Here is a 15,502-nt window from a genome sequence, read left to right on the forward strand (position 1 = left end):
CACACAGACAGCACAGTGCTCCATGTCTGGTATTCCATCAGATTAATGTTAATAAGGAATATAATTATTTAATCCATTAATTGCCTATAAATTAGGCAGTGTTGTCAGGTTTGGCTGTCATATTGCTAAAATAATATGCAATATATTATTTCATGGCAGCCCCCCTGCAAAAGCTATAGACCGCCTTTGCCACGAAAATGTAGCTGCCTTGCCCTGCTCTGATAATCTAGTTATCTCCTGCCTATCTATCGGTTGCACCATCTGCTGATTACTGTACTGTCACTTTCATAATTAACTCTTTTTTGTCCATTAAAACGTTGAAACCCCATTTCACCTTAAGTTAAAAAAAATAATAATACAGAAAAACACCAGAGCCTGGGGTTGATGATTAAGGGCTAAAATGTCCCAGAATAGCATCCAGTTTTTGTATGGAAAAGAAAGCAGGTTTCTTTTGGAGCCTCAAAATTCGGAATTTGCTCCAACTATCACACTTAACAGGGTCACCGTAGGGTAGGCACGCAACCCCTCCTCGGCTCCAGGCCAGGGCGACGATGTTTCCTAATTCTCACCAATGCACCCCCATTCACCGGGCTTGTGAATTCATAATTCCGCTCCGCACCCGTCTTCCTTTTCTCCCCTCGCTCTCACTCCCCCATCTTTCGGCCTCCTTCCTCCCCGCGACTACGAATTCTGCTGGCCTTGGAATGCGGCGGGGGGCGGGGCCATGCTGTCCCGCCAAAGTTGAGGGCGCCTCCGAGCATGTGCAGAGTGCCCCTGCCTCCTCCGGGACCCAGGAGGCGGACACTTCCCCAGCAATCTCTGGGCGTGGCTTCGTGGCGGGCTTGAGAGTCCTCCTGGTGGCACCGCTCGGGGAAGGCGCTCCTCCTCGGGGCTGCCCTTTTCCTCCCTGCTGCAGCCGCCGGTGCGGCTCTAGCTGCCACTGGATTAAAAATAGCATCTCTCCTGCTGCTGCTGGTGCTCCTCCTCCTCCTCCTCCCCCGCGGGCTCGGCCGGCAGCCTTCCCTTCCTAGCGACGTCTGCTGCTGCTGCCCTGTCCGGCCGGCGGCGGCGGCGGCGAGGAGCATGGAGCGGGCCGCGCTCTTCGGGGACGGCCGGGAGCCGCAGATGGCTGCGGGGGACCTGGGCGAGCTCTTGGTCCCCTACATGCCCACTATCCGGGTGCCCAAGACCGGCGACCGCGTCTACAAGACCGAGTGTGCCTTCTCCTACGACTCCCCAGTAAGTGGCTGCCGCCTTGCAAGCCCTCCGCCCCCTTTCTCCCTCCAGGGTGACCCCACCCCACGTAGTAGCCCCCTAAGCCTCCACCCTGCCCACCGGACGCGCGCCCCCCGCCTCTCCCCCCCTTCCAGGGTCTCCCAAGGGTGCCCCCAGATTCCCACACTAATTACAGGTCCCCCAGCCTAATAGTGTGCCTCCCCTGCCAACACACTGCTTTTAAGAACCCCCCCCCAACCAGGGGTGTAGCTACAATTGAGCGAATGGGTTCAAAGAACCCTGGGCCCCCCAGCCCCTGAGCGCCCCCCCAGCTCCACCCCTCCCTACACTCTGAGGGGCTGCCGGGGAGAGGGGTGAACATGGGCCCCCTCTTTCCTAGTTACTCTCCTGCCCCCCCCAATGGAGGACTTCTGGCATGATTTAACTTCCTCCTTAGCAGTTTAGGATGCCCCTCTGCCAGTTTGCCCGAGAGAGGGTGCCCTCCCCACCCCACTGACTTTCAGCCACCTCTTTTGATGCCTTTCCCAGATACTGCCTAGGGTTTTCAGTTCTAATGAGACGATTACTCTCCCCCCCCCCCCCCGCCGCTGTTAGTCTATTCCCTCCTCCACCTATTTCCCATAAAATCAATCCATTATCATCTCCAGGCTTGCTTTCAGTAGTCCCTTGCCTAGGTTAATGGTTCTTAACCTTGGGACCCCAGAAGTTGTTGGACTACAATGACAGTGACCGAAGAGGCCCTTGTCTCTGGGGTTGATGGGAATTGTGTAGTCCAGCAGCTTTCCGTCCAAGGGGATTGAAAATAAAAATGCTAATCTCACAATGTCCTTCTACACATCTATGGTGCAGCCACATTTGGAGTACTGCTGCATACAGTTCTGGTCATTGTTGTCTTAAGGAACAGGAAAAAGTAGAACTGGGGAAAGTGCAGAAGAGGGCAAGCAGGATGATCCAGGGCCTGGAGCACCTTTTTGCGCCGCTGGTCTGTGTACTGGTTTTAACAAACTGGCTTGCAGTTCAGTTCGTGCCTAGAACTAGGGTTGAATCCGCGGGCCCAAGCTGATGGGGGCGGTGGGGGGGAGTGCCGGCAGTGCCTAGGGTACCCGCCGCTGACCCACTGCTGACTGCCACCCCCTGAGGAGCTATGCTGCAGCGCATAAGGTAATCATGTGCCTGCCCTTTTCCAACCCCATAGAGTCCCCCCCCCCGCCCCGGTGCTTGTAAAGGAGAATCCTTACCAGATTTCCCTTTACAAGAACTAGAACCGGGCTGAATTAGTTCAATCCGAACAGGATTTGGCTCATATTTGGACTGCCCCCCCCCTTGGAGGTCTGGTTCGAGCTCGAACCAGTCAAACAGGCCGGTGTGTGCATGGACCGGTTTGCACACCCCTAGTGACTATAGGCCACCTCCAGGCAAAATGCCAGTTGCAGGGGAGCAGCAGTAAGAGAGAGGGCATGACCTCACCTCTTGCCTGTGGGCTTCTCAGAGGCATCTGGTGGGCCACTCTGTGAAACAGGATGCTGGGCTAGATGGGCCTCCTTGGGCCTGATCCAGCAGGGCTGTGCTTATGGTCTGGGGAAACAACGATGGGAACCTCTGGTCTAGAGACTGCCTTTATTGCCAGGAAGATGTGGACTGTTCTTCCACCCTCCAAAAAAAAGAATTGGGGCATCAGACCACAGGTGGTGCTGCCACCCTGTCATCTCTCAGGCATGGCAGTTTGCGTCCGCCCCCAGTTTTATGGGTGCTGCCAAGCCAGCCCTAAGGAGCATCTTCCCACCCAAAGCCCCATAATGATCACAGCCCGTTCCTTAGCCTCTTGCGATGCCCCCACCAGACCTTATGCTGCAAATCAGCCCCCGCCAGCCAGCCTCAGTCTTCCTATGTACTTCTCCCCATCTCCACCACTGCCCGCCCCCGCCTTATAAGATGCTGCCTTTACTAATCTGGCTGGTGGCTTTCTCTGTGATTCCTTGGTAACCTCTGTGCTGCTAGGCTCCCCTCTCTCCCAATTTATATTGCAGGGGTTTGCAGTCTTGGGTCCCCGAATGTTGCCAGACTACAACTCCCATCATCTTCTGCCACAATGGCCTTTAAGGTTGGGAGCTTCCAGTCTATGGTGTGGTGGGAACTACTAATATTTATATATTGCTCTTCAACCAAAGTTCTCAAAGTGGTTTGCATAGAAAAATAAATGAGATGGTTCCCTTCCCTGTCCCCAAAGGGCTCACAATCTAAAAATAAACATAAGGTCGACATCAGCAACAGCCACTGGAGGGATGTCGTGCTGGGGGTGGATAGGGCCAGTTGCTCTCTCCCTGCTAAATATAAGAGCGTCACCACTTAAAAAGGTATCTCTTTGCTGAGTTAGCAGAGGGTTCCTAGATCCTGCTACGTCTCTCCATGGCCCTCTATGGTGCTTCAGACACTGTCTAGGTTCCAGTTTGCTTTGGGTCCTTCCCATCAGTGCTTGGGATGCTAGGCTGTTTTCAGGCTCACATCTGAACAGCCATGTTGCTCCAGGGAGGCTTATGCTTCCTGTCCCTGCTACTCAGGCTGGCTGTAGCCAATAGGATGCTCCCATCAGCCTCTGTGCTGATAGGCTACCCCACAACACAAATCTTTGCCACCCTGGGCTGTCCAGCCCTGCCCAATGTCTCCCTCTCAGGCCTCCATTGCCCGAGCTACAAACCTCTTTTTGTCCACACTTGCTTCCCATCATCCACAGGCTGCTAGTATGAATTCTAAACCCTGTGAGTTTGCAAACATGCCTCTCAAAGCATCTGCCTGGGTGTGAATCTGTCCTGTCCCAGCTCTGCAGTGTAGCTTCCACCCCCACCCCCTTATGTCCTACTATGACTGATAGTAAGCTTCAGGCTTTCCAGTCTCCAGGAGTTTGTTACTTAACCCATAATGCATCACTCCTTTGCTCCCAGACTGCCCCTCAGCTGCGTAAGTTGACTCAGTTGAACTCCCTGGCTGCAAACCTATCCCTTCTATTTACTACCTTCAGGAGTACTTCTTTTATATTTACTCTAACCTGGAATATTATTTTGGGCTTAACCATGATTGTTAAATGGAGCCTCCTTATTCAGTGGCAGTATACCAGTATTCCAGGTGCTTGGGAGAAATAGTAAAAGAAGGCCTTCATACCATATTTATGTTCCCATGGGCATCTGACTGGATACTGTTGGAAATTAAATTATGGACCAGATAAAACTTTGGCATGATTCAGCTGGGCTTCTCTTAGGTTTTTATTCCTAGGCATTTTAGACGTTTTCCAGCCTTCCTCCTGGACTTCCAACCTCTTTCTCACTCAGTCTAGGTGCAGCACATTTTTCACTTAACAGGGAAGTTTATGCATCCTACTCTCCATCACCCTTTTTTAAACTTGGGGCTTGACAAATCCCAGGTGCCAGGGAACCATGGCACCTAGAAATTAACGGTGGCACCTAGACTAGAATATGCAGAGGCAGCGTCTTTAAATAAAACATTTATTTGTCCCAAGCAGTCCTGTCTTAAGTACATTACTTGTGGAGGGGATAAAGAGAAGCCCATTTACCCTTCCTACATAAGGTCCATCAGTAAGTCTGGTAGTTTTGTCAAGGGTCCATTGGCGGACTCCTAGAGCCAAAGAAAATTTCTCAAAGCCTGTCTTAACTGCTCCAAGTTACAATTTGATCAGTGCTCTAATTAGGCCACCCCACCATTTTCATCCCACCGTTTGGCCCCCTTCTGTGACTTTGAATTCCCTTCCCACCTGCCCAGGTAAGTTGCCCTAGGCCAAGACTACATCAGACCTCATCATCATGCTCAATATTCCTTTTTGACACTGCTCCCTCAGGGCTGCTTCAGGTTTGGTGAGATTCTTAGCTGGAAACCCTTCTGTGCAGGAAATAGCATGCGTTCCACATGCAGATGGTTTCGTGTGCTGATTGAACAGGCGTATATTTTGCTGGATGTACCTGCACACTGCCGTGTGCAGTGTGTGTGATGGCTTCCCACGTCGGAAAGTTGTCGTGCTTGAAACGGCCCTGATACCCTTCTCCAAACAGGATATAAATGACTATCCCATTTCCAAGTGGCAAAGCTGCTTCCAGGGCTCTTGGAGTGTGTGTGCGTGCATGCTTGCCTTTAGGAGCTGCTGAATTTAGCAACACAGAAGTGTTTGTATTTTGGGAGGGGGTCAGATGTGCAACTGCCAGCTGGGATTTCCTGACACCTCCCCCAGTTTCAGCACATTGCAAAGTACAAGTGGCTTGGGACTGTAGGGAACGGAGGTGTAAATTCTCTCTTTAAAATTAGCATGAACCAGCCTTACTTTCCCAGTGCAGCTGGAACCAAAGATTGCGAAGTGGAGATGAGTGCATCTCTCCTTCTCTGCAAATTTGTGGAGTTCTTGTACCACTGTGCTTGGCGTTTTGTTTTTTATTTTGAAATCCTGGTTTGCAACTGACCTTCTCAGCTGAATAGGACACACATTGCTGACTGGTTTCATCTGGACCTGGTATTCTTTGTCCCTTGGGGATTTTGAAATAATGGATTGGACACAGATCCCCCCCCCCACGCCGCCAATTCTCCGGAGGGTTTTGCTAACCTTCTGGCCGGCCTTCTGTGACTTGGCAGAGGCAGAGCATTCTTGCTTTCTCACTTCTGTGGTGAAAGAGGCAGATCTAATAATATATTTGATTGATAAACACATACGTACATACATGGGATCATAGTGTTTGTATTTCTCTTTTATGAATCTATGACTAAAGTTAATCACCTCTGGTTCCTCCTTTATATACTGTCTCTTTCATGCAGTATTTTTTGCTCACACACACACGTTTTACGGAGACAGAGGGGGGGAGAGAGAGCGTGAGACAGCGAGCACGAGCACTCTTTTTCTCCACGAGGCAATTCAAAGTTTCAAGCGTTTGTGTTTTAAATCGGGGGAAAGTTCTGGGAAACGGTAGCTCAGCTGTTGTGATCCAGTTTGGTTCCCCCCCCCCGCTACTTTTAAGTGAAAATAAATACATCTGGTGATCCAATTATTATTAATGGTTTATTCAAAATATTTAATTGCGGATTTTCTGTGAAACGTGTGGCTTGGTCCTCAGTTTCTAGTTTGCATTATAGTGCACATCTACTGAAAGCAAGCATGATGGCAGTCTCTTCTTATCATTCGTTATGCATCCTGACTGAAAGTGCAAAAGACTGCTTAACAATGTTTGAAAGGGTGGATGGTCTGCATGTGGTGATCATGAGTTCAGGGCCCTGATCTTTCCCCCTTTGGGCATGTCTTTCTTGGGCTTTCTTTTGAGGGCTGGATGCATTTGTTAAGCAGATCCTCATGGGACAGGAGCCGGCTCCAATCCTGGGCATGGCAGATGGAGACGATAGTGAGCCAGCCCAGACCCTGCCACCTGTACCGTGGCAAGTGTGATGTTGACATGGAGTTGTGTAACCCAGTCACAAGATTTCAAGGGGATTATAAACACTTAAAGGCATATACACAGTATAACTTGCTGCAAACTAGTTCATCTCTTCACCCACTTGAAACAACTTTTCATACAGAGAAGGCACATGGGTCAGTCCTCCAAGACTGAACTGCTTCGGAGTGTGTGAGAGGAGGATCACATATTTAATCCTCAAGAATTACAACCCTGTAATTCACCTTAAGTGGCTCAGCGGGGAAATGCTTGACTAACAAGCAGAAGGTTGCTGGTTCGAATCCCCGCTGGTATGTTTCCCAGACTATGGGAACGCCTATATTGGGCACCCAGACTATGGGAACGCCCAGACTATGAGAAACACCTATATCGGGCAGCAGCAATATATATAGAAAGATGCTGAAAGCAGTGTTCTCTCTAATTTTTTTTCATCTGTGTGCAGAATGAGTTTTCTACTGGGTGGGAGTATCAAGGCAGTGTGTGCACACATGTATTCAAAGTGGGACCTTCACGATTCAACCTGAGCGGGATCTAAAATTAACTGAGCGGACATAAACAAAAACAAAAACCTTGTGAGCGCAGGCACATCCGTACGCCTTAGAGGAATCACTGGCTGAAAGACATCATCTCATACTGTGTGCGAGGAGGCAATGGTAAACCCCTCCTGTATTCTACCAAAAGAAAACCACTGTGGGCACCAGGAGTCGAAATTGACTTGACGGCACACTTTACCTTTAATTCAACAATACATACACACAATGACAGTCAAAATAACTCTCCCCCCCCCATAATTAAATACACATCTGCTCACCTAAGCAAGGGGTTAGGGCTGGTTCAATTTCTGGCTCATCCATCCACTCCCTCTGGGTCTATGCCCAGCAGAGTAGCTACTTGACCACACCCACCAGTCTGAACCAAGTACTACACCCTGGGGGGCGGGTAGGTGGGGGTTACATTTAAAATGTGAAAACAAAAAAACCCAAAATAACTTGCATAGCGAAAACAAGCATATTGGGGAGGGGGCGTGTTGGTTGTCTTGGGGGTGCTGGAATAGACTTATTCAGTCATAAAAAGAGAATTATTTTCCAGTCTTATAATTTGTGTCTCTTCCTGGTCTGGTGATTCCAAACTATGTTGGTGACTGAGTTTGGAAGAAGAAGGTGATAGCATAATTTAACTCTTGCTTATACCCTGCTTTGCCTAGGCAAAGCACCTGTTATTCCAAAACAGCTTTGTAAGAAAGCCCTGAAGGTGTGTTGTGATATACCACAGTGGTACAGTCAAGGATCCACAAATCTAGGCGTAGCTCATTAGCTGACCATTCTTTCTGCTTGCCAACAATCCAGTCTCTTCCCTCAGATCCTTTTCTGATGCAGGCAAGCAGAGGCCTTAGGAGAGAAGTGGGTCTTCTGTCATTTGCACTGGGACCTGGAGAGGGTAAGAAACAGTGGGAGCCCTCTCCTGCTGCTCATGAAGGATTCCTGCTGTTCCCCCCCCACCTTCTCAAAAATGGTGTTGGAAAAGAGACCTCTGGGGAGGAGATCTGTGTGGTGCTGAGTGTCCTGCTCGCCAGAGGGCTGGAGATACTTGCCATTGCTGAGCTGGCAAGCACCTGGTTACAAGGATGTCATGGGGGAATTGTTCAGATGACCCGTTTGGCCTACTTTTGGCATATCTTTCCCTGCTGACTTGAACCAGGAATGCCCATGCTGCTACTGCCTGGCTGGGTGGCATAGTTTGAGAGCACTCATGGTGGGTCATCACCATTGCAGGAGCAGGAAATGCCAAGCACCCACGTGGAGGTGGGGGGAAATCTCATAATTGTCTTTAGCCTTGGGCAGTAACACGTCTTGGACTGCCCCTATTGGACCTCACTGACAAAGGACCCCACGTGGCGTGGAGTGTATCTCCGCACACAGAGATGCACTCCACCCCAAGGGAACCTTGAAATGCATGAACTCAGGCAGGATCAGCACAGTCGATCATCATGCAGTGGTTAAGTTTGCCCAATGGGAGTCCAGCATTATCTGCGGACCCAGGATTGGGAGCCCCTGACCTGGCGTGATCAGTGTCGATGGTATGGATTAGAACCCTCGGGTTTTTGACTTTATCTTGGCTTTCAGTGGTTTCCATGTCTGTGGCTTGCATGTGAGGGTGCAACCAGATGTGGCAACAGCAGGACTCAACTCGGGTCCAACGGTTTCGCTCTAATGTGAAAGTGGCGAAAGCTCTAGAGCACAGCGTGGGCAGGCGATGTGGGGAGCGGATCCCTTCTTACCCACCTGTGCTATTTTCTCCCAAGCCACTCCTCCCCAACAGTTTTTCTCCTGGTTGGGGTCATGGAGTCTCACCGGGGCAGCAGCTGGGGCAAAGCAGAAAAGCACTGCAGGGAAGGGTACAGGCATCCCATCGACTCTAAATTTTTAATTCTTCCTCCTTCCCATCAGTGGAACCCATGTTATTACACTGGGGTTTTCTCTGTCCTGTCTAGTGTGTGTGCGTGTGTGTGTGTTTTAGTGGTGGGAAGTTACCGACCCTGTGTCTGTACAAAAGACTTCTGGTTTGGTTTTTAAAAAGAAAGTATGTTTGTTTATACAGGTTGGGTAGGTAGAAAGCAACACATGCACCCATATGCAGCACTAGAAATGTTGGTCTCATGCAATGCTTCCCCACCTTTTTCATCCTAAGACACACTTACATTAAAACAATTGAGGCACACACCCCCGCCCCCACCACCCCGGTCTATTTGTTTACTGCATGTGTTGCCACAGGGCACAAATATAAATGTAACAATTAAAAAAAAAATAGCCCCAAAGGAGTGGATTAGCTCCAAGAGTGGGGAGTTTAAACACCCTGTTTTCGGAGCTGACTCAGAGCGATTTGGCACAGCACACCAGCCAATGTCCCAGGGCACACTGGGAAATGCTGGCTTAATACCACAATGTTTGGAAGTTGCTTCTGGCAGTTAGGAGTTCCAGCCAGAACCTTCTCCATCCAACTCTGAATGCAAAATTTGTATTTAGATATTTATGAGTTTCAAGACTGAATAGGGATTTAAACTCTGATCTCCCTGGTCGTAGTCCAACACTCTAACCTCTGCACCAGCTGCCTTGGAGCTGTCTTTAAAAAAAAAACATTTTATATCCCGCTCTTCCTCCAGGGAGCCCAGAGCGGTGTACTCCATACTTAAGTTTCTCCTCACAACAACCCTGTGAAGTAGGTTAGGCTGAGAGAGAAGTGACTGGCCCAGAGTCACCTAGCTAGTTTCATGGCTGAATGGGGATTTGAACTCGGGTCTCCCCGGTCCTAGTCCAGCACTCTAACCACTACACCACGCTGGCTCCCTTGGCTTTCTTGGGACTAGTGCTGAGGAGCAAGTGGACAGAGAGAAGTGTTTTTGCCCTCCACTTACATAATACTAGAATTTGGGATCATCCCATGAAAATGATTGCTAGGAGATTCAGATGAAAGAAAATTCTTCTTCACCCAGTACATATTTAACTTTTGGAATTTGCTGCCACAATATGTGATTTGATGTGGCAGCTAGCTTAGAATGCTTCAAAAGGTGATAAAATCCAAATGTATGGATGATAGGTCTGTCAGTGCCTATTAGCCATAATAGAGCTTCCAAGTTCAGAGGCACTGAATCTCACCCTCTGACCATGGGCGTTCCAGAGCCATATGATTGATTGACTCTGTGGGAAACAAAACCCAGCAGGGCTTTTCTTGTGCTCGGTGCCAAATTCATGGCTGTAAAAATGTCTCCTTTCAATCTTCACCCTGGCAGATTGGTGTGGCAAACATTCCAGTGGCTTGAAGTAGCTGCTAGCCATTAATTAGGATTTTGTAGCCCAACATACATATCGGGCTATACACAGAGTTCCACAAATTTAGGCTTAGTTCACTAGCCAGAATTTTTTTGTGGTTGCCACCAATCCCCTCTCTTCATTCAGATCCTTTTCTGGCACACAGACAGAGGGGCTTAGGAGAGAAGCAGATCTTCTGTCATTTGCATGGGGAAATGGAGAGGGTAAGAAGCAACGGGGGCCCTCTCCTACTGCTCAGAAAGGATTCCTGCTGTTTCTTACTTTTTTAAAAATGGCAGTGGAGACAAAACCTTTGGGGAGGAGATCTCTGTGGTGCTGGGTGTCCTGCTTGCCAAAGGACTGGGGCACTCACCACTGGCTAGCTGGCAAGTGGATTTGTAGATGCTTGGGCAAGTGGATTTGTAGATGCTTGGCTATACATACACGCAGTCTTCCGCTCTCTAGGTGTTATCTAGAGCAGGGATTCTCAACGTTGGGTCCCCAGATGGTATTGGACTTCAACTCCCATAATCCCCAACCAAAGGCCACTAGGGCTGGGGTTTATGGGAGTTGAAGTCCAGTAACATCTGGGGACCCAACATTGAGAATCCCTGATCTAGAGAACACCTTTCCAATTAGTGCTGTTTAAAATGCTAGTCAAAGTGCACAGAGCTGGGACAGTGTTGATATTTTAGGTGGGAATGTGATTTCGTGGCCCCATTTTGGGGAGCTAGCTCTTGAAGTCCTAAGCATGTCTTGGAGAATTCACAAGACTGGCACACGATGTTAGAATTGCGCCCCCCCCCACCTCAGTCAAGCTTCAACATATTTTATTATTTATTTATTAATCAAATTTGTACACCGTCCCAAACTTTCATCTCTGGGCGGTTTATGAAGCTGGCTTATGCTGAGTCAGACTATAGCTCTCTGATTTCAAATGCGTTCCTCACCCCCCACCCCCAGCTTTGCCTGAAAATGCCAGGGATTGATCCTGGGACCATATGGAATTTGAAAAAAATAACTTGAGATACACCTTTCGCCCAAGCCTTTTGCTAAAACTATTTTAAAATGTTATGATTTTAAAATTGTTTTAATTGCTTTGAGTTTTATTGATTTGTGTGCACTGCCTTGAGATCTAGGTGTTAGGCGGTTAATAAATGTAATAAACAAACAAATAAAAATATTCTCTGCCATTGAGCTGTGGCCACCTCCAAAATCTCTGATGAGACTGTGACTTGACTCCTCTTCTCCCAGATCTCTCTCCGTCAGTGGGCAACCTAACTGCATCAGAGGGAGAACTGATGCAGAAAGACCCCCTCCGTTGGCTTGGTTGGGACCAAACTGCCATTTGGTGCCAGTGAGGGTTTCCGTCTTGAGCAGTTGTGAGGAGCCCCAATCTAGATTGAGGGCTGTGACATGGGAAACAAGTAGAGCTCTTCCTCCTACACCGTGGTCCTGATCCAGATGCCACCACTCTCCCTGCAACTTCTAGTTGCAGTATATAAAAAAAAGTGGAAGCACTAAGCATACACTTTTCATAACTGGGGGAGTGGGCAACAAAATGGCAAATGCGGTTCAATGTTGGCAAGTGTAAAGTGATGCACATTGGGACGAAAAACCCCAACTTCATGAATACACTGATGGGATCTGAGCTGTCAGTGACTGACCAGGAGAGGGATCTTGGGGTCGTGGTGGACAGCTCATTGAAAGTGTCGACTCAATGTGCAGCAGCTGTAAAAAAGGCCAATTCCATGCTAGGGATCATTAGGAAGAGGACTGAAAATAAAACTGCTAATATTATAATGCCCTTATACAAAACTATGGTGTGACCATATTTGGAGTACTGCGTACAATTCTGGTCACCACATCTTAAAAAGGACACTGTAGAACTGGAAAAAGTACAGAAGAGAGCAACCAAGATGATCAGGGGCCTAGAGCACCTTTCTTATGAGGCAAGGCTACAACACCTGGGGCTATTTACTTTAGAAGTAGACGACTGCAGGGAAACATGATAGAGGTTATACAGGTGAAACTCGAAAAATTAGAATATCGTGCAAAAGTTCATTAATTTCAGTAATGCAAATTAAAAGGTGAAACTGATATATGAGATAGACGCATTACATGCAAAGCGAGATAAGTCAAGCCTTAATTTGTTATAATTGTGATGATCATGGCGTACAGCTCATGAGAACCCCAAATCCACAATCCCAGAAAATTAGAATATTGTGAAAAGGTTCAACAGTCTAGGCTCCAGGTGTCCCACTCCAATCAGCTAATCAATCCATAACACCTGCAAAGGGTTCCTGAGCCTTTAAATGGTCTCTCAGTCTGGTTCATTAGAAATCACAATCATGGGAAAGACTGCTGACTTGACAGTTGTGCAGAAAACCATCATTGACACCCTCCATAAGGAGGGAAAGCCTCAAAAGGTAATTGCAAAAGAAGTTGGATGTTCCCAAAGTGCTGTATCAAAGCACATTAATAGAAAGTTATGTGGAAGGGAAAAGTATGGAAGAAAAAGGTGCACAAGCAGCAGGGATGACCGCAGCCTGGAGAGGATTGTCAGGAAAAGGCCATTCAAAAGTGTTGGGGACTTTCACAAGGAGTGGACTGAGGCTGGAGTTAGTGCATCAAGAGCCACCACACACAGATGGATCCCGGACATGGGCTTCAAATGTCGTATTCCTCTTGTCAAGCCGCTCCTGAACAACAAACAACGTCAGAAGCGTCTTACCTGGGCTCAAGAAAAAAAGAACTGGTCTGTTGCTCAGTGGTCCAAAGTCCTCTTTTCTGATGAGAGCAACTTTTGCATCTCCTTTGGAAACCAAGGACCCAGAGTCTGGAGAAAGAATGGAGAGGCACACAATGCAAGATGCTTGAAGTCCAGTGTGAAGTTTCCACAGTCTGTGTTGATTTGGGGAGCCATGTCATCTGCTGGTGTTGGTCCACTGTGCTTCATTAAGTCCAGGGTCAACGCAGCCGTCTATCAGGAGATTTTGGAGCACTTCATGCTTCCTTCCGCAGATGAGCTGTATGGGGATGCTGACTTCATTTTCCAGCAGGACTTGGCACCTGCCCACACTGCCCAAAGTACCAAAACCTGGTTCAATGACCATGGGATTACTGTGCTTGATTGGCCAGCAAACTCGCCTGACCTGAACCCCATAGAGAATCTATGGGGCATTACCAAGAGAAGGATGAGAGACATGAGACCAAACAATGCAGAAGAGCTGAAGGCCGCTATTGAAGCATCCTGGTCTTCCATAACACCTTAGCAGTGCCACAGGCTGATAGCATCCATGCCACGCCGCATTGAGACAGTAATTGCTGCAAAAGGGGCCCATACCAAGTACTGAATACATATGCATGCTTATACTTTTCAGAGGTCCGATATTGTTCTATTTACAATCCTTGTTTTATTGGTTTGATGTAATATTCTAATTTTCTGGGATTGTGGATTTGGGGTTCTCATGAGCTGTACGCCATGATCATCACAATTATAACAAATTAAGGCTTGACTTATCTCGCTTTGCATGTAATGCGTCTATCTCATATATCAGTTTCACCTTTTAATTTGCATTACTGAAATTAATGAACTTTTGCACGATATTCTAATTTTTCGAGTTTCACCTGTAAAATCATGCATGGTATGGAGAAAGTAGATAGAGAGAAATTTTTCTCCCTCTCCCATAACACTAGAACCAGGGATCATCCCATGAAATTGATTGCCGCGAAATTTAGGACCAGCAAACGGAAGTATTTTTTCACACAACGCATAATCAACTTGTGGAATTCTCTGCCACAAGATGTGGTGACAGCCAACAACCTGGAAGGCTTTAAGAAGGGTTTGGATAAGAGGGGTTTGAACCTCTCATGGAGGAGTGGTATATCAACAGCTACTAGTCAGGGCTATAGGCCACCTCCAGCCGGGGGGGGGGAGATGCCTCTGAGTACCAGTTGCAAGGGAGTAACAGCAGGAGAGAGGGCATGCCCTCAACTCCTGCCTGTGGGCTTTCGGTGGCATCTGGTGGGCTACTGTGTGAAACAGGATGCTGGACTAGGTGGGCCTTGGGCCTGATCCAGCAGGGCTTATGTTCTTAACTTGTTGCTTGACCCTGAACCAAAGGCTGAATGGAAAAGATGCATTTTACACCCCCTCTGGAAAGTCAATAGACTGAAGGGAGGTGTAAACTTCTGCCATAAAGGTGTGGGTTTTCTGGAAGAATTTGAATTGGAAGCTTTTATGGAAAAACTTGTGGATTTTTTTTCCTCATTTGTATAACAGTTTCTCAAAACCTTATGATGCAGATTTTCCTGATATGATCTGATTTGGCATGTGTTTGAGCTATATGTTTAGTGTGGTGGTGTTGTTTTATTCCCACCATATAAAATTCCCAAACAGTATCTCAAAGGCTTTTCAAGAAGCTGAACTGCACTATTTGATGAGGTAGAATCAGTAAAGGCACTTAATGTGGTTTAAATATTTTACTGAAACAAATCCAAAGCTTTATATGGAAAGAAATTTATAAATGGAAAAATTTCAACAGAAAAACAAAGTGTGGGTATTTTTGTTTTTCCTGTGGAAAACTTTCAACCCCACATCTCTGCTCAGCCAGAACTGAGAAAGATGGGGTGTGGTTGGCTCCATTTTCTCACTCCCAAACAATGTTCTTCAGTAGCCATTTCACTTGGTCATGATGTAACATTATGTGGGACCTGAATTGGTTTGCTTTCCACTTCTCTGCCGACCCCTTTATCTTTTGTATCATGTTTATTTGGTGGTCTGCTGTTCTTTCAAACAGTAAACCACCCTGAGTGCTTTAGCAGCAGGGGTGACTCATTCATGGGGCAACACCCACAGGCGGTGCCCCTGTGATGGGACAGCATGTGTGGGCATTCCACTCCCCCACACAGCCCGGGTTTGGCCTCACATGCCTCCCACTCCTGGTTTCCCTGTTGCCCTTCCTCATTTGTTGCAGGACACTTTTAAGTCCTTTCCTCCACCCAACCTGAAGTGTAAAT

At 47.8% G+C, this 15,502-nt stretch overlaps 1 protein-coding gene across 4 annotated transcripts in view; it reads left to right on the forward strand.

Annotated features, from left to right (window-relative positions):
• Positions 1-854: 854 nt before the first annotated feature.
• USP13 (ubiquitin specific peptidase 13) overlaps positions 855-15,502 on the forward strand; it is a 134,691-nt gene continuing 120,043 nt past the window's right edge. For 3 of the 4 annotated variants that reach the window (XM_053312282.1, XM_053312283.1, XM_053312284.1), the window contains exon 1: positions 855-1,239. In XM_053312282.1, coding sequence (XP_053168257.1) covers positions 1,084-1,239 — 156 coding nt within the window. In that variant the 5' untranslated portion in view covers positions 855-1,083. The remainder of the gene's footprint in view (positions 1,240-15,502) is intronic. The other variant, XM_053312287.1, reaches the window with a different exon arrangement.

This window comes from Hemicordylus capensis, chromosome 3 (genome assembly GCF_027244095.1).
Source record: "Hemicordylus capensis ecotype Gifberg chromosome 3, rHemCap1.1.pri, whole genome shotgun sequence".
NCBI lineage: Eukaryota > Metazoa > Chordata > Lepidosauria > Squamata > Cordylidae > Hemicordylus > Hemicordylus capensis.